The 23,655-nt window shown below is 44.6% G+C and overlaps 1 protein-coding gene across 7 annotated transcripts in view; it reads left to right on the top strand.

Moving 5' to 3' along the window:
* Window positions 1-7: 7 nt before the first annotated feature.
* KIAA0319L (KIAA0319 like) overlaps window positions 8-23,655 on the top strand; it is a 49,942-nt gene continuing 26,294 nt past the window's right edge. For 2 of the 7 annotated variants that reach the window (XR_016443669.1, XM_090058638.1), the window contains exons 1-5: window positions 958-1,088; window positions 1,953-2,007; window positions 2,132-2,237; window positions 3,622-3,671; window positions 15,689-16,416. Coding sequence is in view for 6 of the 7 variants with exons in the window: in XM_090058638.1 (XP_089914764.1) it covers window positions 1,998-2,007; window positions 2,132-2,237; window positions 3,622-3,671; window positions 15,689-16,416 (894 nt within the window). In the remaining variant the exon portion in view is untranslated. Of the gene's footprint in view, window positions 160-921; window positions 1,089-1,952; window positions 2,008-2,131; window positions 2,238-3,621; window positions 3,672-8,169; window positions 8,222-15,688; window positions 16,417-23,655 lie in introns of those variants that run through there. The other 5 variants (XM_090058641.1, XM_090058639.1, XM_090058640.1 and 2 more) reach the window with 5 other exon arrangements.

Genomic DNA, 23,655 nt, shown 5'->3' with positions numbered 1-23,655 from the left:
CACTTCCGGTTCCGGCGGTTGTGTTTCCGGGGTCAGCGGGTGACGCCCCCTTACCCCCTCTGGCTGCGCGGCGGCTGCGGCCTCAGGAGCCGCAGCCCGGCCTACCCTACCCCATGGCCGCGGGATCTGGCCCACCTGACGCCGCCGCCAGCGCCCGCGGTACGTGCCTCCCTCCGCCCCGGTCCCGTCTCCGGAGCTCGTGTGGAAGCTCCTCCGGGTGGCCAAATGGAGGGGGTTGTTTCCTATCGCGCTCCGCGGGCTCCTTCCCGCCTCGCTTCTGCCTCCCCGACGTCGTCGCGCCTAGCAACCGATTTTTCCACGGGAAACAACGTTATAAATGGGGGGCTGGGACCTGAGCCGAGACCCAACACCTTGTTTTCACCAAAAATAACTCGGGATTTTTCACTCGATCAATGATAGATGGGTCTCTAATGTATTTCTATTGTAAATAGCAATCGTATTGATTTGGAAGGACTTATTTGAGGTGACTTTGCTGGACTTGGTGAAGGGCTCTGGGTTGGACCTTGTGACAGGGTCTTCGCAGGAGTCTTGGCCTCGGGTTTTTTTGGTGTATCTCCTGCCATTTTAAAAGAAAGTGTCTGAGGAAGTTTGGACAGATGCCCTGCGGGGGGACAGGTGACGCGGCGTGGCATCAAGTTGAAACCGGCATCAGAAAGTTGAAACGGGGCATCTGTTTATAAACGTTGTAACTTGAAACGTTGTAAGTTGAGGACTGCCTGTAGCTTCTTGGCTACCGTCAGTTTGGTATCAAATCCGTCATAATTGCAGTAATTACTTCGTTGCGGTAGCGCTGAGTCGCGAGGGATAAAGTTAAACACGCCCGTTCCCCTCATTCCCTCTTTGTGAAGAACTGGCTTTATATTGGTGGCAAGTGTCTTGATCTGTCCTGTGTACTTACAGAGCCCTGATTCTACCCGCGAAGGCCATGGAGAGGAGGTTGGAAGCCAAATTCAGCATCAGCTCTCATGGTTTATCTGGATGTTGTCTGGGAAAACATGCAAAGTGGCTGGGAAAGCTGCATCTGTTCTACGTCTGCGCCTGCCTGAATGCCCTGTGCTCATCTACAGGTAACTATAACAGTTCTCGGTGAACTCTTTCTGTGTCACAACGTGGATGTAACCCTTTACGTTAACGGCTAGAGGCTCAGTGTGAATTCAGCTCTTGCGCTCAAGCTGGTGCAAAAGCTGAAACCAATCCAAAGGAAGAGCAGGGTGACTGCCTGTATAGCAGTGTGCCTGTAAAGCAGTGGTTTTCAACCTATTTTCATTTGTTGACCCCTAAACATTTTTGAATGGAGGTGTGGACCCCTTTGAATTGTAAGTGTGGTTATTCACATCCTTCTGACTGATTTATAGTCATCTTTCGCAGACCTCTTAGGGGTCCTGAGATCACAGTTTGAAAACGACTGCTCTTAGGGATTCAAAAAGTAGGTTTTCTAGTGGAAAGGTGACTTTAGCACTACTTGATTCTAAAATGATGGGCTGGCTGGCTTGGAAATGCTTTGTTAAAGGAGTCAACAGCAACATCTTGCATATGTCCCAGGTGACAAATAACATGGTCCTTCCCAAGGAAAATTCATTCCTTTGCCCAGCTAGCATAAATATGTGCTCATCTGGCTGCGTGAGGAGGCTCTTTGCAAGTCCTCCGAGTCAAAAATTCTTGTTTATTTTTTATAAAAGAGACTCCTAATCATACTAGGGAAAATGCCGTCACTTTAACAATATTGAAGCCAAACAAGGTTGGTCAGGACTGTAAACTTCCACAAAGGCAGTAAATCACTTGAGTCAACTGAATTCACTTCAGATTGGTTTTCTTATGTACTGTACAGCAACCAAAAGTACTTTTAGAAGGGAAGGAGGTTTTTTTACTTTGTGTTGAAGACTTGGTTTCCTCACTTTTAAAGGAGGTTCATTTTTTTTGTTTTGTTTCAGCCCTTGCTTTAGGTGTGTTAAATGAGGTAGAATCCCAGTGAAGATATGGCCACGGGTAATGTTTGCATGCATGAGTTTTTGTGGGTCAAGGGATTCACTGGGCAGAGTCTGCAAGTCACCAGTCTGCTAACGCATGTAATACTGAACTTTGTCTTAACAAGGACATTTCCTCCTATTAGTTGCATCATGGCCAGGATGTCTCTTCCACCCTGCTCCCCATGCTATTCTTTTCAGGCTGCTGCAGAGTATTAGTTTCACCACACCTTTCTTGACATTTGCCAAGCGGTAGGTTTAATTCCTTTGAGCTGCGTGGGTGACTGCAGTCTTCTAGTCCAAAGTGTGCTGAAAGATGCTTTTGAATTCCTGAGCATTCCAGTCGCCTTGTCCCTTCCTTGCCATTTATCAGTAGGCTTGCATGTTTCCTGTAGGCTGGTTTTCCTGCTCACAGTTTCCTGTCTTTAATAAAACTTCAAAATCCAGAGTTGCTGATCATTTAACAGTCGATGCAGTGACAGAGCTCCTGTATGGACACTCTGTTTGTGTTGGTGATTTGGGGGTTAATTAGTTTGCCTAGGGTATGTACAGATGGTATGGGGGTTAGGCTTTCCTGTGTACCACAGATAAGATTGTGCACATAGCTACTTTACCACAGAGCAGCTCATGCTTGGCAATTTGCTGTTATTCTTACCTCTCAATAAATGTGCTTTCTCTTCTTCTTCTTAGGAGGGGGTTTTTAAACTAACCTGGAAAAAGCCACATTTATCAGACTGAAACTGGGCCCACATTTGCTATCCCATTACAATTTTACATGCACAACTGGTAATATCTTTGCCATGGAGACAAGCCCTAGATCTCTAACCTGATTACTATGTAAGAAACAATTTTGATAGCAACACACACGCTTACTTCTCAGACTTAGTGTCCGTAGGCCAGAGAACTCCAGAGCAAAGTAGACCTTGTAGACTACCCCCTGTTATTTTTAATACTATTATCAACCTAATTTATACCCTTAAATGAAGAAAACTTCATCACAGGACTTGATCGTTTTAATGGAGACCTATTAACATGGCTCTGATTGGTGTACTGCTGCTAGTCCATGTACATGAACTTTTTTGGAGGGTTAAAACTGCCAGACAGATTGACTCTTGGGGTTATCTCAGTCAGTTTTGAACCGTGAGTTTCCCTGCCGGTCTTTATTCTTGGAAGGCTGAAGGGTGCTGGGATTTCTTTCAGGCCATTGTCCAGGGAAGGGTTGTGGTCCTCATATCAGTCCCTTTCTAGCACTGTCAAAGCCTGTCATCTGCCAGCTGGGTGGGGAAAGGTACTTCTATCCCTTCCTCCCCTTTCTTGGCGGGGGGGAAGACTACAGCACTCTACCTCTTCCCTAGTAAATAACTCCAGTCTCAGCTTCTGCTGTCTGTAGCTTTTCCCAGTATCAGCATGAAACCAGCATGATTCTTGATGACTTCCCTACAGCCTGTAGTTCTGCCTAGCACTCTGTATCTGACTAGTGTTTGGCAAAGTTATGAGCAACAGCAAAAGCACAAAAGCTGCCTGTGGGCTCAGGGGGATGGCTCTGGGTGTGCCTGATTTGGTCACATTCTGTAAAGTTGTGCTGATGGCTACAGGGACTAGAATTGTTTTGTTTTTTCCTTCATGAAATCTGAAGTCCTGAAGAAATGAATCCTCACCCAGCAAGAAGAGTTTCTTCTTTCTCTGGTGAGTGGGCAAGTGAATGCTTTCCAGCTTCATTTTACTGCAGCAAAAGAAGCAAAAAAACTCAACAACAAAACCCTTATTGAGAAATAGCCAAGCAATTCTGAGATGTCATCATCTAACAAGATGCTTGTTATAGTGTACTAGAATGGCTGGTTGTTCATTTACATCAGGGTGAGATGGGCAGATTTCAGTTGACATAAAGGTGACCCTAAATGGCTTTTCTCTGGACTTAAGTTTTTGCTTGTGCAGCAGATTCGTTCCAATTAACATTATCCCATACCAAGAACATCTCATTTAAAAGTTAGCTGACGCAGCATCAGCAGGCAAAAATAAATCTTTACTATTTTACCAGTCCTGACTGTGCAGCACTCCAAACTGTCGCACATTATGACCCGAGTGACATTCTTTATCCAAGAAGCGCAGTAATGGAGTAGAGAGAATAGCGAGTCTGTATGTGCAGAGCCAAAGATCAGAGTAGTAGGAGATGCTGTGGATCAGTGTGTGCATAAAGCTTGCAAAAGATCTAACCCAGGCTATACTTGGCTAAAACAGGGCTGTTAATTAGCTGCTACTCCCTTTGACAGGTGTCTGGTTATGTTAACATCTGCTTTCCCATAGGGGATTCCAAATGATGTGTTTAACAAAGCACTGGCTAGGGCCAAAAGTGTTCCTGTGCAATTGGTAACTTTGCTGGTATTGCTTTATTAATCCAATCATTAATTAAAGCAGAAAAGGGCACTTTTAATTTGTGGGCTTAAAGGTTGAGGCAAAAGCAGCACATTGGTGGCTAGCCTCTGGAATTTGATTAATGTTGGCTGAAAGAGTGCAAAAGATCTTATTTTTGTAAGCAGCTGACTTTGTAATAAACTACAGTTTATAACCAACAGCTTTTGTAGTCATGGTGACCAGTACTGCCACTAATCTAAAATTGGAGAGTGTCACATTGGCTTGTGAAATGAATCCTTAGAAGCTATAATTCCTTTCATTTAACTCCTTCAAATAATTGAATAGGTTATCTGAAGTAAGAGGCTCTGACTTGCTCAAGGCCAGTGGCAGGGTTAGGCTTAGCATCCAGGAATCCAAACTCCAGACCTCTCCTCTGAGTGCTAAAAACAGCATTTGTAGCCGTGCAGCTTATAACTACCCTTACAAGATCACACCTTGCCAATTAAGCTCTTCCTGTAGCACAACGTGAAATGCCTTATCTTTGATGCTCTATTTCCTGCTCAGCTGGGTACAGTCTCCTTGACTCCCCACCCAGCCCCGTGATTGGAAAGGCTAGAGCGAGAGGAAGAGTATGGAATAACAAATAGACCCAGTGGATGAAAACTGTGCTCGCTCTTTTCTTTTCTTATCAAACAAATGGGGCTAGTGGGCAATGAAATGGAGCGACTGCACATTTCAAACAGATGAAAGGCAGTAGCTGTTTACATAGCACATAAATAACCGCTGAGGCCAAGAACTTCAGGATCCAGAAAGAAATGAGAGGATTTATAAGGGTAAGCAGGGAAGTTTGCCTGAGGGGTAAAAACATATAAGGGAGAAGAATGTGCCTGCTTCACTTTGTGGCAGGAGAAAACTTTCCCTGAGAGAAGTTCATTGTGGGGTTCCCTGCCTTTTTTCATGTGGAGTGCCTGGTGCTGGATGGTGCTGACTGCTGATCTCATCCAGAAGTTGTGTGTCATCCTTCTTAGTGCTTTTCGTGACCACGGGAGCTTCATGCGGTGGTGGTGTGTGCCTTCAGGAGCGTGTAGCGCAGCCCTTCGCTGGTGCCTTTCTTGGTTTGTTTGCCCAGGGTGGGGCGCTGAACTGGCACGCCGAATCAGAGCTTTGGTGCATCGTGCCTGCTGTTGGCTTTTCAGTTGTTCACTCTCCTTCTCCAGGCTAAGCCACCTTTCTCCTCTTCATTTGGTGTCAATGGCTAGCATTTGATGTCTTGGCCAGTGCAGCAAGTGCTTTAGAAATGAGATTTAAATAGGAGTTGATGATACAGATGATTCTTGGCTTCTGTGGGATGCATGAACTGGGTTTTATGTGAATGAATAATTGTAAAGCTAATATTTCTCCACCATGGTCACAAGTCGCTGTACAATACAGTAGAGTTGTGTTAGAACCAGAGTGATTTACTATTATGTACTATTACAGATGTGCTTGGAAAAGCAGATGCACCCTTATACCTGGAGGCTGGAAACTGACCCATAAGTACTAGGTTGAGAAACAGCTTTCCCTGGAGGCAAACTATCCAAAACCTGCCTCCTGCAGGGTTTCTTTTCCTTTGCTGTGAAGCAGCTGGTGCAGGCCAGTCTTGGGGACGACAGTGAGCCAAACAGCCCATTGCTCTGATTCAGCCTGGCAGTTCCTGTGTTCCTCTACTGCTGTGCAGTCTTGCATGGCATCCAGCATAAGGGGGCTGGCAGAGCATTCCCCAAAACAGTCTTGCCTGCAAACAGTTCAGTAATGCAGGCAAACCTCTTCGTTTTCTCCATCCCTTGCCAAATTGGGCAAAAGAGTTGCATTGACTGCTGAGTGATGATGAATTAAGGCTGTCCTCTGCATAAGCAATTAATCATATCATTGTATTGGCTGCATATGTTTAAATGAGCATGCAAAAGAACCCATCTGAAGAAATACTGGGTGGCTTAATTTTAAGACTGAAGAGCAGGCTATCAACTGTTTCTATTCAAGCCCAGTTTTGTTATTTTTAAATGCATTTCAGGAGAGTCTTCTGCTGTTCAGTCTTCTAGCAATTACCATAAAAACCTAAAATTCCATTTTTCAGATCTGGCTCAAAGCTGCTGGCATCTCTGCATGTTCTGTGGTGATATCATGAAGATCTTGCAGACCCAGCATGTCTGATTTGATTTCTATGTTGTCTTGGATTGCTGGTGCCTGACTCTTTTCCCTCCAGCAGCTCCCAGGAAAAGGAAAATAAGTTAATGAGAGGCATGCAATTCATAGAACTTACTTGGGATAATGGACTGATATTTGCAGAACCAGATGAGCTTTTGGGTATGCACCCAGAAAATGCCCTGTGTTTGTTCCTCAAAGTTGGGCTAGAAAGGATCTGTTGGATCACTTTCTGCTTTGTTTGCCATCATTTTGCAAACCCTGACTTAGACTCGTGTATTTCACGAGCTTGTGACGCTCACCAAAAATCATTAAAACTACACATTTAATAATAAAACCAACCAGACCCTGAAAAGATATACTCAGGTTCAGTGCTATATACTGTTTCACAAATGTACTTTTTTTGTAAGCTGAGTAAATAGCCTAGAAACTGCCAATGTAGAGTAGAGAAGCCATATTTGTTACTTCCTGTAAGTCAGACTCAAATTTCTAGATGGATAGAGAGATTACCATAAACATCGTTTTGCTAGTGGTGGTACCTACAGGAGGTGAGTGAAAGGGACCTTTCTTCTTCGGGGAGACTTTTTTCTGCATGTGCCTGATTCACAGCATGTGGGAGTCCCTAGGAAGACCTCATTGATTTTGCTCAGTTTTGATTCAAACCTTAAAGTTCTGATGTGCAGGTTTGGCTGTTCCGAAGTCGCATCCTTTCCCAGGGAGGGACTGGTGAGCCCTGTCCAAAGTGGTTTTGGTGGACAACTGAATGCCTGATGCAGGGAAATCCTTTGTCTCCCCACTCTCTAATCAGATAATAGTTTTAGCTTTGTAGGGAGTACAGCTGGCCATCAACAGCAAGTGCATCTGAGAATTTAAAAACCACCAGAGAAGCAGAACTCGCAGCCATAATGTTAGTCCGTGGTATAGATCAAAGGATGAGATTACTTTGTGCTTGGGATAAACTTGCAAGAATTCATTTCAGATTAAAATCTGTCCCATCCCGACAAAAAGTGGCTACTGCCCTGTACCCCAAAGAATGAACGCTGAAGGTTACAGCAGGGTCACTCCGCCTGCTAGATTAGCACACTGTCCTGGCAGGGTACTCACTATCCAAGCACTTGGACATGTAATGAGGTCAGATGTTTCCCCCAGGCAGGCTGTTTGGTCTGAGAGAGAGGATTTCATGTTGATAAAGGGTGACAAGGCTGGTGCTGGTTTAAAAGGTACGTTGTCAGCTTAGCCTTCTGTCAAATTTATTCAACGTTTGGTTTAAAAATAGCAATTGGATGTCCCACGGTCAGAAACCTACACTTTCCCCTCACTCCCTTGTAAATGGAGGGTTGGCCTGTGGAGCATGACCCCAAGTGGCTGCCAGAACGGATTTAGCGAGAACTCAATGGTGTCTGATGCTTTCATTCACTGGTTGGGCTGCCCATTTATTTTCAACTTGCATTTTCTGGGCAGCCATTAAAAAGGACTTAAAAAAACCCAACCCTTCCCTTCTTCCATCTGTTAGGAAAATGAAGCACATCTTTTGAGGCTTGCTCTTTCTAAAGGAAGATTTGTATTTTATCGAGCACATTTGGAATAAAGAAGCCAACTGGAGCAACAGTTTCTGTTCAAGGTGCATTATGCTCACTTTGCCTTTAAACAGGTGACTTCTCTGCAATTGCCTGTTTGGACTGTGAAGCGGTCGCTGTGGTCAGGTACTTTCAATGATTGCTTCAACAACTGTGGAACTGATGCAACTTTGCACGCTTGCTTCTCCCAATTATCTAAGAGAGCTGAGTAAATATCAGTGAAAAACTGGTTTTACATGAGGGTTGTCACGGAAACTTTGATGCTGTGGCTGATAAACCTTTGCAGTGAGCTTTGCAAGCCTAGATTAGTGGCCCTTTCAGGAACATTAGGTTTGAGGTTAAGGTCTTATCTAAGAAAGGTGGGGGATTGCTAACGTATTACTACTAAAGCATTTACTAATGCTTGCAAGAAAAAAAATCCTTCTCTCTCACAGTCAAGTAATATGGGGTGGGTGGAACTAGACTTTTTGACACTAGTGACTTGGATTATAACCTGGTTTAGCAGGATGTTTCAAGGAAACATCACATGAAACAGAGTCTCATGACACTGGACACCTGTTGCCTGTCCCCAGCATTATCAAGCTTTACAACTCTGGCCAAGAAACGTTACCACTCGGCAGCTTTCCTGCTGCTCCTTACCAGAAAACGGAGGTACAGAATACAGCACCCTTTTCCTCAGCTTCAAATATGTTTGCCAAATATATAATCTTGTTTTTGTGGGACAGAAAGAGAAAATGGGATTGGGAATGGGGTGGAGAAGAAAAAATCTCTGCACATTTCTCTTAAAGCAAATTCCAAGAGACATTTCTGATTGGGTAGTAGTGTCTGCTTCCCTGTTCATGTGAACCTCAGCTGTGATGAGCATTGCTGACTATAATGCACCCTCACTGCCACATTTTCTTTTCCAAAGTGTGTGTAACTGCACTAGCTGGACACGGGATTCAGAATGATTAGTGTTAACGTACAGATCACACTTACACTCCTGTTTCTCAGAGGAGGAGGAAAATCCTCTAGTTCTGTTGTCAAACCTGCAGCTACTTTTAATGGCTGATGAAGTTTCCAGTTTTAATAGTGGTCCAGAGGGTCTTGTCACAGCCCTGGAGCATGTCATCCTCTCTGCCACTCAGAGCGCAATGACATAGTTTGTAAGGTAATCTCCCAATGACCCATTATCCCCGAGGCATTGAACACAGTCGAGCCAACAGTCCGGTAGGTCATTAGTCTATTTTAGGGAGTCCTTAATCTACAGAGCTCTGGATATAGAGAGCTTTTAATCCATTGATCCATGTATGCGCTCTAATTTTTCACTCTGCAAAAAATCTATATGAGCACAGCAGTTGCTATGCACGTGTTGTGTGCCTGAACTAATGTCTGAAGTAACTTGGCTTCTTAAAAACACCCCAAAAAATTAGTTTTACATTGTGGCATCATCATCTAAACCATTAAAGTTGCATAACTGTGATAAATAACTAGAAAACCAAAGTGTGCAGGGGGGTTTTTTGTCCCCCCCCATCTCTGTTGTAACTGAAAAGTGGCCAGAATGACTCCACATCCCTCTCCTCTCCAAGATCTGGTAGTCAAATCTTGCTCAGTGCTTTGGAGGTGTTGTGCTGGGTCTCAACCTAAGGCAGTTTTACTAAACTCAGTAGAGCACTCTGAAATGGGTTAGTGGACCTAACTTTTGCTTTAGTGATTCTAGCTGCTGGAATAACACTTCATGGTACCCTAGTTTCTGTCACTTCGTTTAATTCAAATGTCCTATAAATAGTTCCATTAAATAAACTCTCCTTTCAGATAGTGCTTTGATCCAAGGCCTTCAGCCTTTTGTTCCCCAAAATCTTTAGATGCAATGTGCACCTCTGTTGCACATCAGTAATATCCCTTAGTAACTGGGAGTAGTGGACTCCCAGACTACCAACCCATTTTAACTAGCAGGTTACTACCCATAAAAGCCATAGGTGACTAATAATGATAACTTATTAGGATTTCTTAAATCAACCATTTAAAAACATAATTCAGTATTTTCAGAAGAGAATTGGAAAAACTTATGTTCATGTTTGGTTTGTACTCTTTTTCTCTCTAGTTAAGAGTGCTTCAGTGGTTTAGTTTCTTTTGCTTTTTCAGAGAATTTGACTTCCAACAAAGCTTTGTTTAATTGCAGTTAAAACTTTTTGCAGGACTGATTAGAAATACCTGTGTGTTTGCTTATTTTCCAGCTGTGAATTTTATATAAAAGTACATGCATTTTAAAATGCTGTGTGAAGGCAGCTCTCGTGCTGGAATGTATCTCTGTAGTGTGGACAGGAAGACAGCCTCAGATCTCTTGGTGTCCTGTAGGCTTTGCCATTTGCAAGGACAGGCTTATGAATTTGTTCTTTTTACAGATTTACAGAAGTCTAGGAAGGAACCTCATGAGATTATGTCCAGCCCTGCCTGCTCTGGGAAGGAAAGACATCTGCATCTGTTGCTGGGAGTAGTTGCATCAAATGATCAGCCAAAGAACTCCAGGCAGCTGCTTGTTTCTAAGGCTAACTTAGCTGGTGGTGCCATATCTAGGTTTAAATGTGAATCTTCTGGGGGGATGAGTAACCCAGGAAGAAATATAGAGACTTCTTGTTTTTTGAGTTTTGGGGTCTGTTTATTGCAGTCATGTATGGCATTTAACTGCATAGGTAACTACTCCGCAAGGTGAACGTTGGGTATGTTTGAGAAGCCAAGTTTCAGGAGGAGATGGCTGATCTTCCTCATCAGGAGGAGATGGCTCATTTTGCCTAAGAAGAGTGGGCATTTCTTGTTACTATAGGAGTATGCTGTCTGGTTTAGGTGGGGAATTGGTGCTCTGAAGTGGCTTTTAGGTAGACATGAAGCAGAGTAGGATGGCAGGGTGCCTACAGAAAGCACAGATGCTGCTCAGGGTAAAGGCATCTAAGGGCCAGGGCGGCTACAGGCCTTTAGGAACTGACCTCTTGATTCAGCAAGCATCCTTCTGGTCTTACCCTGAACAACTGAAAACTTGAGAGTTTAGGTGTTTCCACCCTTTTGGCTTCACTAGCTTCCCCAGTTAAAACCAAAGCATCTTTCTGTTTATAATGACGTCCATGAGACAGAGTCAATCTCTCTTTCTCTCTGCTTCTGAGAACAATGCTGGCATAGCTGCCTGACTGGAGCCAGTCCAAATCCATGCGCTTCTCAGTACCAGGAACAAACACCTCCTGTTCAAAATGCTTTGTGACGAGTTGAGGCAGAGTGTCTGCCTTCTCTTGGGATTTTCTGCAAAAAACCCCACTCCTAAATAGAGACTTTGGCATGTAAGTGTCACAGGTCCATAGTCTTGCTGAGGTGTCTTCTGCTTTTTCTGATACATTGGCATCCACCAGCAGTTGTCGATAGCTGGAAAGGTTCCAAAACAGCTGAAATAGGACTTGACAAAGGCTGGTGGGTATGCGAGTGATTCACCTGCCTTAAAATGGATGGAAAGGATTTTTGGTTGCAAATACCTCTGTATCAGTTCAGAGTCAAACAGTGCCAGCCATCAGACTATATAACTCAGCAAGCTCACAGACAGCACTGGGTAATTAATTCCCCAATCAACATTTTTTAGTCAACAATCTCATTTTAAATGCCCGAATAGGGGGGTCTAACCCTTTTCCCATGGGGAATTCTTCTGGGGGTACCTGTTGATGAGCCAGAATGTCCCTTTCTGCTATTCATTCATATCTTTCCTGATAACAATACTCTGTTTTTTAAAGAGATCCAAGTGGGATCAAAAACTTATGGCCCTGAGCTGAATCTAGCTTGCAGGGCCTTCTGATCTAGCCACTGGCAGTGGGGCTTTGGAAGCAACTGCTCTCTCCCAGGAGAAATGGTAGCCGAGTCCTGGTGCCCATGTGTTTGCCCGCCTCTGACCTGAACTGGGTCACTCCTGCCTAAAATGGTTGCTGACTGCCACTTTCCTCTTCTTCCTCTTCAGTCACTTATAGCCAGATATTCTTGCTCCCTTTACCTGTCTCTGCCTAAGCTGTCTTCTGTCTCCATCTCGGAAATGTATTTCAGTGGCTCAGTAAAGTTCGACATAAGCACATGATACCGAACTAGACTGTATTACCCTGTCACAGAAGCAACCCTCTTTATTGCATAGTGAAGGCAGGCTCTTTTATGGGCTTAAAGTATGCTCTTTGTGTCTTTACTAAGACACAAGATGATCTTAAAGCATTTGCTGTAGAAATGTAGTAGCAATATCCAGGAAAATTGGCTTTTTGCTAAACAGTTGCAATATGTTCTTTGCGCTGAGGACGAGGAATAAATGGGACTCTGGGCAGAGGATGAGTTGCAGTTGCTTCTAAAGGCCCACTGCCACTGGCTAGATCAGAAGGTCCTGCAGGCTAGATTCAGCTCGCAGCTTAATCTCCCTCTTTCTGAAACTGCACTATAGGTTGCAACTGCCTTTTTATGATATTCACCTTTTTTTTCCTTCCCTCGCCCAACTGACAGCATCACAATGCATGAGGTGGGAACGGAGATGTGGGTTGCAGTCATGTTCCAGTCAAACCTACTTTTGGGTATTTCAGAAGTGGGGAACAATGGGTTGTGCGGCAGTGCATTACCTGATCTGTCCATGTGTCTTTAGTGTTGCTGGAGGATGTCTGGCAGCTTTCTGTGCTGCCTTCACGCTCTGGTAGCTGCTATGGCAAACAGATTGCCTGATCGCAATGGGATAACCCCTTTCAGATCAATTACTTGGGATGGTCTTGTTCCTAAGTAACTTGCACAGTTATGCTTTGAAAACAGGATCTGCCACAGAGCCTGAGCTAAGGCAGCATGATCTTTGAACTTTACAAAATGCACCGAGCCAATAACTGCAGGGTTTTGAAGATAAACTTGGACTCTGTGTGATGTTCAAGGGTCCATGAATTATTTGTAAACAAGAAAAGTATTCATACTTCACCAGAAGAATCTAGGGACTATCCTGAGCTTGCTGAGTTTTCTACTTGTAGTCAAATAGTACTACCCTAAAATGGGTTTTTGGAGAGGAAAAGGGAAGCAGTTGGTTGAACGTGAAAGAAATTGTGGTTTGTATGTGTTAAGCCAACTATGTAGAAGCGAGCACTGCATTTTGAAAACCTAGAAATCTGCAGGGATTTCTTAGCAAACTGTTCTTTCTCTCTCAACCCCTTGAGAGCTGCCAGTGGCTTTCTGAAAGTATTTGATCCTTTTGCTTTGGCTGCAAACTGCATGCTTCTCTAGTGTGAGTGAAGAGCAGGTGCACAGTGGCTCCGACATCAATTTTTCAGCACTTGTAGATCGCAGAATCTGCTGCTTTAACCTAAACGACTGTTGGTGAACAGAAAGTGACTTTCAGTGGTCTGATTCAGGGATATCTTACCTTTCTCCTGCATGACCAAGCCAAGCAACATAGACAGGCTCAACAAACCTCACTTTCCTCTTGCGTAGACAAATGTGGTCATTCTCTGATAAAAATTGATGCTGAAACCTGCTACTTCCTTCTTGGATGTCCAAGTCTCTTAGATTGCATGTCCTAGGACAAGGCTATATTAATGCCATCTAACTTTTTGTACAGCCAGGCTCTGAATGTGAATCTCTCTGATGAGGGAGGGCGAGGATAGTGTTAGGGAGTAATGCATCACAGAGGCATCTGCCCCCAGTGTTAACTCCAAAAACACTTCCAAATGGAATCGATTCTTGTCTGGTCACTTCTTTCTGACCTCCTTGGCCTTGTCAAATGGAACATTAATTAGCAACTGCTCAGTAAGCAGTAGGTTTCCTTCATCAGAATAACCCTTAGCCCTCTCCATGAAAAAGCAACCAATCAAACATGATCCTCGTGGCATTCCTGGAAGTAACATCATCACTGAAGGGAGAACTGAGGCACGTATAAAAGGAAGCGATTTTTCCTCTGGGTCATAGAGCAACTGGGGGCTGAAGCCAGAATTAGGAGTTGGGGCATCCTGGCTTGCAGTTGCATCCTGATCTGCTAAGCACAGTAATCCCAACCACTGCACAGTGATTACTTTGCTTTTTTTTATTTTTATTTTTTTAATGAAGCTAGTGCTGTTTCCTCCAACTAAAACCAGCTTGTACAAGGAGAAACCTGTTCGACTGGTGCCTGCACAGTTCAAAGTGGTGGAGCAGATGAATTAAACACTTTGCGCCTATTGTACTTTTCAGGGAGACTCAATGGTACTGACTGCAGGGGAGGACTTGCTGGGCCAGGGTTTCTTTAATAGCTGATCATATCAGCTTAAAAAAAGTCTGTTCCATCAACGTATTGGCAGCCTGCTACAGCATCTCATCATCCAGCCCCGAGTGCTGCAATCTTAAATGTTCCTTAGTAAAGCGTCTGCAGCAGGAGAGAGAGCTGAATGTCTTGACCATCTAAATCTGAGTTATTTGGGGTTATTTAAAGACATTGTATACTGTGCTGTCTCCAGGACTGGCCATATGTTTTGCAACAGGGTATTTGTCTCGGTAATGAAGGACATGACTGGGCATCTTCCTTTCAAGAGGCAGGAAGGGGATTGAGGCTTAATATTTGTGGTGCTTTTCCATCAGTCTTTCACAGCACTTAACCAGCATTTTGAGCCTTGTTGTACATGTGACCTGGGTAAATGCAAATACTGAAACACAAAGATTGAGCACCAAGTTTGAGCTTACATGGCCATTTGAGAGCCAGGAATGGAATCCAGGAGTCCTGACTTCATTCCTATACTGGAAACATAGGACACGCAGCCTCTCATAACTCAGCCCTCCACAGATTTACGTTGAAACAGGGCATTGGGAATTGGTTGACATTCCCTTATGCTCATGAGCCTGAAGTGAGGGTACATCATTGAATGTTGGCCATTGTGGGTTACCTCCCCCACTTCCCACCCTGCTGGGTCTGTCCCTTCTGGCTAAAATGATGAGTCTTATAATCCTATTTTAATTTCTGCCTTTGTAGAAAAAAAGCCACTTGGAAATTCAGAGAGGGGCAAAAACCCCAGAGATCCTTAATAATAGCTATTTTTATAACTATGCTGTCAAAAGTGATGTATTCAAACCTGCTCAGTCCGCTGGTTTAGCTGGTACATTAGTGCTGCCTCCAGCTGCTAGTGGAGAGCTTGATTCCTTGTATCACTGCAAATTTTCTGTGACTGTAGATAAAAACAAATTTTATTACCAACCTGTTTCAGAAAGTTTGCGACTGAAATGGATCTTAGTAGAGGGGGGTGGCCCTACCAGCTGGAAAAGCAACTCCAGATCCTTTCACAAATGGAGTGCTCTATCAAATAGTATTTTGCCATTTACAATGCCTTCCAGAAGCTTAAGGCCAAATGAATGTAGTCTTATGATCCCATGAGTAGGGCTAGTAGCAACTTCACTTTACTGAGGTGCAGGGCAGGGAGATGGAGGAACTGAGGTTGTGACTTCCCTGAGATCCAGATGTGGCTGGATATAGAGTCCAAGAGTCCTGGCTTTTTGCTCTGTATCCACTCCCATATCCTGAATACTATAGGAGCACCAAAGATCAATTGTCAGATGCTGTAAAACATTGTGAATTGTCTCTGTCTCTGTTTCCTTCTCCCTCCTTCCCAGATGCAAGCTGGAATGCAGCCACGTGCCAGCCGGGGAAGATTCTGTTTGGTGGCCGCTTGAGATCATGGGGAGATTATCACTTGCGGGTCCTGGAAGGATTTCACACCATACAGACATGTCAGACGGCTTGTTGCCAGAGCCCCACCTGTGACGCCTTTTGGCTTTTGGAAAACATGTGCATCCAGGTGAACTGTACAATGTCCAGCAGGTGTCAGGCTAATAGGACCGACTCCTCCAACTCCATTCTGGTGTTTTTAAGGAAATCTAAAACTGCAGAGGGGTTATTAGGGTCTCGAACAGAAGGTGAGGTAGAGACTACACTTCACAAGTGGCTGGATTGGAGCACATCAGGCCAAGCCAAGCAGAGACTCCGGAGATCCTCCCAACGGTTGTTAGTGCAGAAAGAGGACGTGGAAACTGGAAGGACAAGCCTGCTAAAAAGGGAAACATCCGGCAGTCCGAGTGGTGGGATTGCTGCTAAGCAGGCCACCAGATCCATGGATAGTGCGTCTAGAAGCAGCTGGAGTTCAAGTAGGCAGGACCTGAACCGACTAGAACCTAAACCTTCAGTCCAAACAGGACCTGTTCCCAGAGACAGAGTGAGTAGAGAGAGAAGCTTACTGCAAAAAGGAGAGGATTCGAGAGAGAAGAAAACCAAAAGCCCACCCCCTCCTGAAAGTGATAATGTGAACGGAGCGGGCGATCCAGGCGGCAGTGGTTCTCTGTGGGTAAGTGCATCTGCTGCAAAAGAAATGGGGAGTGAAATGGATTCCTCTGCTAGTATCAGTTTTGGCTTACTGTCCCTGTTGAGTATCCTTCCTACTGCAAGCTCTCTAGGCCTCGTTTTAAAATTGGTTAATACCAGCTTTCAGGCCACACTTTGATCCTTTACTAACACGGGGATAAGTTTGTGGGGTTGTCTCAGTCCTACTTTTGTGGTGTTAGCTCATTAGTTAGAAGAAGAAAAAGATGGAAGTCAGGCTGCGTCATGCCCCATCGCCACTACCATAACTTGAGACAAGATAGAGAGGTGTCTTTGGGTGCGAAATAGTCATCGGAGAACTTTGGATTTGGAACCACAGTACATCTGCTGGATTCGCAAAATCAAATGCATCACTTTCTCTTTGTTGTACTGAAATTTTGGGGTAGTTCAGTCCTATTTTACAGCGCTCTCCAGACCATGGGGCTTATCCTTTTAGAGCAGCAGGCCAGGTGCTTGTCCAAAGGGTCTGATGGTGAGCCTCCTAGAGAGCCCCCAGTTGGGGTGGGGAGGAAGGAGACTTGAACTTCAAGCAGTTACATTGCTTTTGAGGGTTCCCAGGGCTCAGCACTGTTACGGTCTGCTGCTTTCTCCTCCAGTTACATTCAGGCTCTAGAGAGAGAATAGCATTTATTGCACGCTAGCTATGCAAATCCCCCAGTTCCAGGTATTACCGTGACTGGTATGAGCCAGCAGCCTGAGGAACAGGATGTGGACTGGAGCCAACGGACACCAGGGAGAATTCCACAGCTGCCCTAGGCATGCACGAAGCAAACGTGTGACTTTGCTTTTGCAAATGTTTGATCTGCAGAACTCTCTACCACCTAGGAATGACTTGGGAGCCATGGTTTAACTAGGGGTGGGTGCAGGAGTCCTGAGTGCTGATTTATTTTATTTTATTTTTTGAGGGGAAACAAGAGTGGTGATGGTGCCACTGTTGACTTGGCTTGCCCACTGATGCTGCCCTAGCCTCTGTTGCTACCTAGGGCACAAACTCCTTGTTATGCTTCTGCTTATGAGCTCCTCTTTGATTTCTGTGGTTCCTTGCGGTACTTCTGTCTTTGTCTTTTCTTCCTCAGATCATTTTATTAGTAAATTGACACTTAAATAGCACTCTTGCCCTTCCCTTCCTTTGCATGGGACTTTTGAAGAGCTCTTGCTAGAGCTGGCCATCATTTTTTTTTTTTTTCTCTCAGCTCCTTGCGGTTATTTTGCCTGTGGTTATTATGCCTGGGCCTTTTGTAGTATTGCATCTTGAGCTCTCTTGGATTTTGTTTTTCTTTTGCACCCTGATACCTGCTCAGTACAGTTTAAACCAAACTTAAAGCTGCTTCAACTGGCATGAATTCACTGCCTGCTGAAAAAGCCAGTGAGTTTCCAGGATTTCTCAACAGTGAGGATTGCTTTTATTTGTTAGTGAATTTTTGGGATTATCTGGGACAAATCTGCCTGACATGGTGTCCTTACTAAGCAGAAAGCAAATCCCACATTTCATCAGGAAAAAACCTTTTTTCCCAGAAAACCTCAGGTCATGAAAATGAGAAGTTCACAGGCATGCATCTGCTCTGGTGACATTCTTGTCAGTAAGGTTTCTCTGATCTGGGATGGAGTTTTCTGCAGGAGTGTGACAAGTGGGTTGGAAAGAGTCCTGTAGTCAGTGTAGTTTGACAATTAGGCTTCCTTCCCAAACGTGTTCCTATGAAATGAATAATGCCTTGAGCCCTGTCTTCAGGATACGTGCATGCCCTGCTGTTGGCCTCCTGCAGGACCTAGTGAGAGCCATTGGCTAACCCTCAAATTACTGACTCGATGCAATATACGTGGCATGACATCTGAATCTCACTGTGCTGCATGTTAGCTAGTTGAGTCCATTGTATTGCCACTGCTTATGCTAATCACTGTATTTTTTTTAATCCGCAGTAGCAGTCACCATTGTACTGTGCTCTGCCATTGCAGATCTCTTCCTCAGACATTCGGAGCTTATTACTGTCGAACCCAGATCGTACATATCCTGCTAGTTTACAACCTGCTTAGTTCGTATCATTTTGCTGAATGAAGAATGAGCAGCCCAGCTATTTGCTATGGGCTTTTACTTCAAAGGGCTCTGCTGCTCCACTCAACTGCAGTACATCAGCAGTCCCACACAGCTGATCAAAGGCGCAGTGCCCTTTTGAAATAAAAACTGCAGCAAACTGCTGGAGCTTCTCACCAGTCTTTTATGGCTGTGCTGCAGCCCTGTATGCCCCCAGATACCTTACAGGCTCATCTTTGCAGGGTTCCTAACTCTCCTGCCAAGTGTGCAGCTTCTACAGCATAGGCATTCATTACATTTGGCAGTAGGAACCAGTGACTGTGTGTATACTCAACGGATGCACAGAGGGCTTAACTGCCTTGCTTTGGGTTGTTGCAGCAAGTCAGTGGCAGAGCCAGGGATCTAGGAATTAAAACTCTCTGGCCTCTTCTGAAGTTGTCTTTCCCAAGTACAACAAAGTGTCTTCCTCCATCGTAGGTACCTGTCTGTCCCCTTATTAGCAGAGTTTCTGACTGTCTTGGCTTTTAATGGAGCTGCTCTCACAACACGATCCATCTGTGTTATAGGACAGTGCCATTATTGCTGTCTTAGATGGGGGACGGACACAGAGAGACCAAGTGACTTGCCCAAGGTCACACAGGTTATTTTGTGGTGGCTCAGAAGGGGGCTTATTTTTAAATAATCAGCCAGCACAAACCTTTGATTTAAATAATTTGAGTTTAATCTTGTTTTGTGCTCATGCTAAGCTTTATTTTCCTAAAGAAAAGCTGATTTATCATTGCTGTGCAAGCAAAGTTGGTGTTCACCTGATATGATACTTGAACTTGCTAATTGGGAGGACATATCTTTGCACTCATTTAAACAGCCAGAGCTTAACATCTGTTTATTCCAAGTCTTGATTATTGCACAATAAAAACATTGGAAAATGGTGAATGACTCATTCATTTACTAGATTGGAGATTTTTTTTTTAAACATTTGCATTGAGCCGTATTTGGATTGAAATTTTGACTCCAATTAAAATGCACAAGGGTTTGTATTGAACAAACTACTTTAAATGTGTTGAATACATAAGGGAAAATGAGCAACTATGTCTTGCATTTAAACCAAACAGATTTATTAAACACGGGAAGTGTTATCGGTAGTTAGTGATTCAAACTGATTTTGTTTCTGGCCCCAGTGTCCTCTGAGAATTGAGAACTAGAAGATCTCTGCCTCCCTTCCTTCCTTTCTGTTCACTGAGTGGTGGAGGAAAACAGGTTGTCCCATTTCTTTCAGTTTCCACTTGGTTTCTCAGCTTTGAATGAACTAGTCATTAACTAGAACTAGTTGAATAAACTGCAGTGAAGAAACTATTCCCTCTACCTCCTCTGCTATTTTAAAAGCAGGTTTAGCACTTCCACAAATAGGTTCCAGGAGCTCAGGTAGCTAGCTCCACTTGTTTAGTGCCTTGGGGTTCTTTACAACTGTGGCAAGCAAATATGTGCTGCTTAAAATTATTCAAGTCAAATGATTTTAGTATGTTACAATAATATAAACCTCTAATATAGGCTCACATGATTAAGTATTCCTGTTTTAAATTGAAGCAGGCTCTTTGAAATCTAACTTACTTAGAAAAAACCCTCCAGCTTTTAATTGCAGCCTTGAAGCAGCAGGAGTCTGACCCTTGTTCTCCCAAGTTGCAAACTAACATCCAAAGTATTGGAGTCCTTTTCTTTTTGACTTTCATTTGGCAGGAAATCTGTACAACTGCTTTTCTTGTACTCGTGACCTGTGAACAATTAATTATCCAAGGATCTGATTCCCAATTATGGAATGTTTAAAGGTGCTGTATTCACAACTTCGACAACCTTCTCCGGAGGGGACAGCAAAAGCAGAGAGCTTTCCCAACTGGGATGGGTGAAGGGACAAATTCATTACTGCTACACACACATGGAAACCAATAGAATTTTTACCTGAGTTAAATTACTTGTTGTGTACCTGGCCTGTTGCACTTACTATTTTTTTAAGAGAATTTGGATGGTATGTAGATGGGCTGTGCCAAAATGCTTGATCATTACTACATGCAGAAAGATGAACAGCTGAGAGTATTAGACATCTCTGTTAGGAAAGGGCAAGTGAGATTCAACTGGCACTTGATTACAAAGGGAAATCATTTGTTCCTCCTTGCTCACTAGCACCAGGTGGGTGGGTGGCAGATCCAAACACTGGAAGAAGAGCAAGCGACTTTTAGAAAAATATGTTTTCCTTCTGCTCACCCAACTTTGTTTTAACTTCTGTGTATGCTTTGATGTTGTCAGACCTGCCAAGTCTTCTGCTAGCATAAAGCCAGTGTTCATAGTGTGTGGGAGTGACTTGGATATGCTGCAGCATTGAAGGTGGAGAAAGTCAGGCTGCATTCCCTCTTCCCCACTACACTCTGACCTTTGTCGAAGGAAGAGAGAGCAATGCATCTCCACTGAAGTGAGTGAAGTATTTCCGGACACCGACTCCCGGGTCCTGCCTTGCTGCAGGAATACTCACCAGTTTTAAAATGCAGCATTGAATTAAAGAGCCAATCAAGGGAAGCAGTGACATATGATACTGCTCGTTAAAGTGGCTCCTGCAGCACTAGGGTAGGTTTAGGCCCCGCAAAGTGCAGCCATTAGCATGGAGCTGTTGCACCATCCCCTCGGACCTGGATCTTCAGTGGGGAACCAAAGAACATGAGTCGCCTAACACTGGCTTTTAGAGCCTCTGCCTGGGGTTTGCATCCACTTTATTCTTCCACTTTCCCTATACCTAGGAAGGGGCAAAAGGTTTTCCTTCATGACCCATAGTAAAACCTTAATTTGTGATGTCTTTTTAAAGCACTCAGAATAGTGAAACTGTGCTGGGTGCTTCACAGGCATAAGTAAAACCTGGGCCCATCTCAAGGGACTGTACAGTGTACATCTAGAGTGGCTCACTGGGGGCATCCTTTTGTATAATGTTGGTGGTCATTTAAAAAAAAAAGATACCTTGAGAAATGCTGTGTATTTTCAAAGTGATTTCTGCACAGTCGACACCCTGTGATAGGTGCTGGTGCTCCTTTTACAGATCCAGGCACCTTGGGTTGGGAGGGAGGTCACTTGCTGAGCATCACAGAGGGGATTATGGTAGGATTCAGATGGTCCTGGCTGTAGACTGTAACCCTCTCAAACCGTTTAAAACCACTGGGGAAAGCTAAGCTACGACAGCCAGCCAGTGTCTAGTCCTCTTCTCGGTTATCCTCAGAAATGAACTCCTCACCTTGATTGTCTGTAGACTGAAGGTCCTGGGTTATAGAGGAAAGAGCTCCCTGCTTGCCAGCATTTCTGACCATTATTATCCAGCCTGCTTATTTAATGCAAGCTTTGTGTGGCCTTTGGCCTAGGATTCACCCTTAGGGGCTCAGGTGTGTGGTTCTCTCCTCAAAGATGAGGCTTAGGAGGGGAGCCAAAAAAGAAAAGGATCAGGCTTGCTCAGAGTATTGGTGTGTGAGCCAGGATCTGACTCACCGGGCCCAGTGTCTGCACATCTCTGACATCTCTGGTGACAACTGTTAGGATCCCCTGGAGCTGGTTGTGACTATCGGGGAGTGGCTCCTATCAGCCACCTTGAAGCCCTGACAACCTTCTGCTTCCCTTGCCTTGCTTGACAAGTTACCTGCTTTGTCCAAGTTCCCGAAACTCTGTGCTGCATCCTGAATCCTTCCTTCCCCCTCCTCCCTCTCATCTCATCTCTGAATCCCCCTAATCTCTTGATCCTGTTAGCTCACTTGGCGAAAGGGGCTCGTAACAGGCAGAGAGTAGAACTGTCATGTGGCATCACATTGCCGTGTCGAGATTCTTAATGTGGAACCATGTCCCATAGTGTCTCTTTCTGCGGCAAAGACTCAGTAGCTTTACCAAAGCCTCGGCGAGCCCATAGGCAAGTAAGTAAATGGAGAGAACCAGTCAGTGCCCATAACACTGATCAGGAAGTGCAGTGAGCATATTGAGGCCAAGGCAGGCGAAGTCACTCGCTCAGGGTTGCAAGAAGATGTGTTTTGAGGAATGGCCTTGACTGAACAAAAACTATTCTTCCTGTCCTGCATTCAGCCTTGCTGGTCTGTTCAGTGTGTGCGAGCTGAGCTGGATTTTTTTTTTTTTAAATGGTGTTTAAAATGTTCACTTCGGTAAAACTCATCTATTGCCAGAGGTCAGTTCCCCTGCTTCAGTGCACTGCTACAGAAAACCATGAGTGCCCTTCCTGGGACTTGACCTTCTTGACCCAGTTGTACTGACGGGACACGGGGCTGTGGGAAGCCGCTTACAAAAGAAATTCCAAATCTAGGATGGCAAAAAGCTGCATTTGAAATGTTTAGCAGATGTCCTGTAACAAGATATGCTGTGCACACGTACTACCCCGCCCCATGCACCCGGTTCAGATCGAGTAGTCTGCTGTTGCCCTGCAGCCTGCTCTGTGGAATTGGGTGGGCTCTGGAGAAAGAATTTTCATCAGAAAGAAAGGAAATTGTTCTTGTTCACTTCGGCGGCCTGCAGTAAGGTCAGTCAGTCCTGCCAGGAGTGCAGCTTCAGCAGTGGACACATGTGGCCAGAAGAAATCACTGTGCGGGACCCTGTGGCTTGGCCCCTGCTTTCTGCTTCCTCCAGGCATCAGCCTGGTTGCCCTCATCATGCTTTCTTGCCCACTGTACCCTGGAACCTCCTGTGCTACCTCTAACATCAGCTCACGCGATGCATCAGGTGGAGCTGAACTGTGGACCGAATCCTGCTCTGTTGCTCTGTGCTGTAATGTCTTTGCAATGTAGCTGTCAGCTAAGGATGTGAAAAGTTCTCACACTCCAGCTGATGTAGCTCTGTGACCCCTTTCCCTCAGTCTGGATAGAGCTGTACTGAGAGAAGTTTGATTTTTGTCCTTTGAGGAAGTGGCATAATTAGGGCTGGATTAACCCATTAGCGGGCCCTAGGCAAACAAATTTGTGGGCCCCTACTTTTTTTTTCACTTAATTATAATATGTAAAATAAGCACAACTTTGGGTCCCTTCTTCACTTAGGGTCCTAGGAATGTGCCTAGTTTTCCTATGCATTTATTCATCCCTGGGCATAGTGAAAAGGGGCAGAGAACCTGCTTCTGCCCTATGTGCTAAATCTCTACTGGGGCCCTGCTGCTGT

This window comes from Crocodylus siamensis, chromosome 7 (assembly GCF_052110815.1).
Source record: "Crocodylus siamensis isolate JL-2025a chromosome 7, ASM5211081v1, whole genome shotgun sequence".
In the NCBI taxonomy this organism is placed as follows: Eukaryota; Metazoa; Chordata; order Crocodylia; family Crocodylidae; genus Crocodylus; species Crocodylus siamensis.
This window is presented reverse-complemented; position numbering and strand designations above follow the sequence as displayed.